At 39.8% G+C, this 3,367-nt stretch overlaps 1 protein-coding gene across 1 annotated transcript in view; it reads left to right on the top strand.

Annotated features, from left to right (window-relative positions):
• The window catches only part of LOC101850096 (coiled-coil domain-containing protein 18), a gene marked incomplete at its 3' end in the record, with an annotated part of 19,725 nt that overhangs the window by 11,084 nt on the left and 5,274 nt on the right, over nt 1-3,367 (top strand). Inside the window, 1 exon segment of the mRNA XM_013084787.1 lies at nt 2,569-2,661. Within this exon segment, the coding sequence (XP_012940241.1) occupies nt 2,569-2,661 (93 nt within the window).

Below are 3,367 nucleotides of genomic sequence, written 5' to 3'. Positions count from 1 at the left end.
AACGTCAGCTTTTGCTTCGAAGGAATCAAAAAGAATGTATTGTCTTTCTGTAACACGTTGCAGGAAGATGACGAGAAGTGAGAAAGGTAAACTGCTGTCTCGTCATCATCATCATCATCATCATCATCATCATCATCATCATCATCATCATCATCATCATCATCATCATCATCATCATCATCATCTTTGTCTTCATTGTCACCGTTGTCACCATTGCGATCGGAGCTGAAAAGAACTAATTAAATGTTAGACTTGCCATTTTTTTAAAGCTGATGGAAAGTTTTCCTGCTGTTGAATTTGAGCAAACAGAAATATTGCTCTTTGGATTTTCAGTTTGGGTGGAGTTGTCAAGTGACACAGTCTCTACTGTTTTTTCTGTTTCTTTATCGAATATATTGTATTTTAAATAAGTGTGGCCTTCTTTTAAAGCTAATATGGAAAAACATATCAAGAAAACTAAGAAGTAAGTTTTAAATGTTCAAAATAACATTTACATAAAAAGTGGTCCTTCCATTTTTCTTCGTTTACACCCAAGAATTCAAAAAATGAAGACGGGAAAGAACGAGAGAGGGATTTTTGAGGGGAGGGGGAGGGGAGGGTTCGAGGCAGCAGACACATTACTTTTACTTTTTTCGTCATTATCTGGTTTGATCTATTACATGGCTTGCTCGATGATGTACTAATTATACCCTAATTTTATCGTAATATAACGGCCAAATAAGGCTATTCTCACTGGTGACACATTTTACCAATCGCGCAGAGGAAGAACGGGAATGCTCCATGTTATGATCCTGTGAAGAATAAAAGACAGTTTTCTACAATTAGTTTCTTTATACGGTGACTACCTCTCTCCACTTGTGTCTTTATATTAATTTCACCAATCAGTTTTCATTAGCACATTTCAGTAAATATTGAATCATGACAGCACCCCCTCCCTCCACCCGCTAAGTAATTAGCTAAATGTAGGCTCAGAACTGCCACGGAATCCCGGTTGGAAAAGTTTTTTCTCTAAGCGCTGATTATCGATTGAGACAGAAATGACGGAGAAAATGCAATTATTTCTTTTATAGACCAGACGGGTTGACTGAAGCAAATTCTGGTCAGTCTAAAAGTTTTGACACTCAGGCGAACACTTTCTTTTAAGCAAAGATTAAGCATGGGATTTAGTCTACAGGATATATTCACACACGCTCACACACCCACGCACCCACACACCAACCAGCCTACACGCACGAAAAACCCAGGTGAATGCACGCACAAAGGCACGGATAATCAGATGAAAACACACGTAAACAAAGAATCAGTAAGTAAATAATCTGTTATAAGATATCTGTTTTTCTGTCGCCTTTTCCCTTACAGCACTCGCGGCTCCAACTACGTTCTCAACTGACTGTGAACGCGAACCCAACAATAACGACAACTGCACTCGTGACGGAATATCCAACGAAGATTTCCTTGCCTCTCTCGGTTACGGCTGAAAAGGACGTAAAATTCAAGCCCAAAAGTTTGTCGTACAGGAATACGTTTACAGAACAACGATGTCTCCAGATCGTTTGCAGACAAGGGAGGCGACCCTTGGTAAAGCGAGGTCTAAGTAAGAGTTGTCATTGTCACTGGACACCCGCAACGTTCCGGGGGTGTGTTGCCTTTTAAAAGATGTGGACTTGTTGCATTGATATGATAAAATACCAGAATGCATAATTTGATTTTCGATGAGGTTGCAAACCCAGGCAGATTGGAGGGGGTTGTTCTATGAACCGGAAGGAGTGGATTGATATCCTCTTTGCCTAGCAACGGGAGTCACCCAGGAAGTATGTGAAAGGTAAGTTCGAGCAAACAGCAGGCTAGACATGTGCATGTAGGTCATACCTGATGAGTGTGTGTGTGTGTGTGTGTGTGTGTGTGTGTGTGTGTGTGTGTGTGTTTGTAGGTGCAGTTGTGGATGAGCGCATTTTAGTGATTAAAATTAAAGCTTGGCTCATGAAATCCAACCCGTTTTTCCAAGGGACGTTTCACAGTTCTCTGAAATTGAATAACTTCATTCCTATCACAAAAGGCTGATAAGACGCAATATCACCTCTTAAATCTTTGTTAATCTTTGTGGGTTCCAGGGTTCGAGCTGCGGGCCCGATGTTGTGTTCTGGGGAAAGACACTTTAAACGAACATTCCTCACTTCACCCAGGTGGGAATGGGTATCCAGCCATAGACAGCGAAAAATCTAGTCAGTATAATATTAGTGTTTTAGCGCCTATAAATGGCTGCTTGCACTGTACGCTTCCCAGGAAGTTGAGGTTGTTTCAGAATGGTGTCAGGTCTGCTAGTGTAATAATATAGTGAGTGAAGCGCATAGAGCTTGCTGGTGAACGGGGATTTGCGCTATACAAATTATGTTGTCTATTATATTTTATGTATTATTATTATTATTATTATTATTATTATTATTATTATTATTATTATTATTAAAAAGTGGGCTAAACACAACCGAGCCCACCCCCCTTTTTTTCATAAAAAAGTAGCCATTAGCTGTCATTGACTCTTAAACACGCCTTTGAACCGTCCCCTAACAGACGGAACCCCACCTGGTAACACAGTTAGCGCACAAACAAAACCAAACTCTCCTGCGAATGGGGCAAATGATGAAACTACAAGCTGCATTACAGGTCGGTATCATTGTGTTTCTGATATTTCGATTTAATGATTATTTTCGTCAGTTTACTTATCTGCCGGTGTAGCTAGACTAGTGATGATACACTTCTTTTATTATAAAATCATAGATCTAGATCTATATTAGTGACGAAATGGTGTAAAGACTAAACTCAGCGCGCACATGCCAAGACACGTTCAGAAGCTGTGAAGCTAGGTTCGGAAAGAACGTAAATAATCAGAAAAATACCTATCTATCTATCTATCTATCTATCTATCTATCTATCGATCTATCTATCTATCTATCTATCTATCTATCGATCTATCTATCGATCTATCTATCTATCGATCTATCGATCGATCTATTCACCTATACTGTTGCAATGCTCTCCGAACGTATGTTCATTAGCGCGTTTTCCCGGGTGAAAGGTTCATGAACCTGAGTTCTACCACATACGACTGGTGAAAAAGGTACAAAATAACTAAAACAAATGAACACTGCTGTAAGCTACATAACTACAGGTGGTCTAAACAGCGCTTTGGTTTGGGTTGTTTTTACCTTCAAGTTAAAAAAAAAGTGGAATAAGTTATATTTATATACAATGCAATCAACCACGTCAACATCTCAACCACATCTCTTTCATAAGAATGTCAAAACACAACTTACCACCGTCACCCCCACCGTCACTCTACTGTCACCACCACGTTAGCCCTCCCTACCCC

The sequence above is a fragment of the Aplysia californica genome, unplaced genomic scaffold (genome assembly GCF_000002075.1).
Source record: "Aplysia californica isolate F4 #8 unplaced genomic scaffold, AplCal3.0 scaffold00317, whole genome shotgun sequence".
Classification (NCBI taxonomy): domain Eukaryota; kingdom Metazoa; phylum Mollusca; class Gastropoda; order Aplysiida; family Aplysiidae; genus Aplysia; species Aplysia californica.
This window is presented reverse-complemented; position numbering and strand designations above follow the sequence as displayed.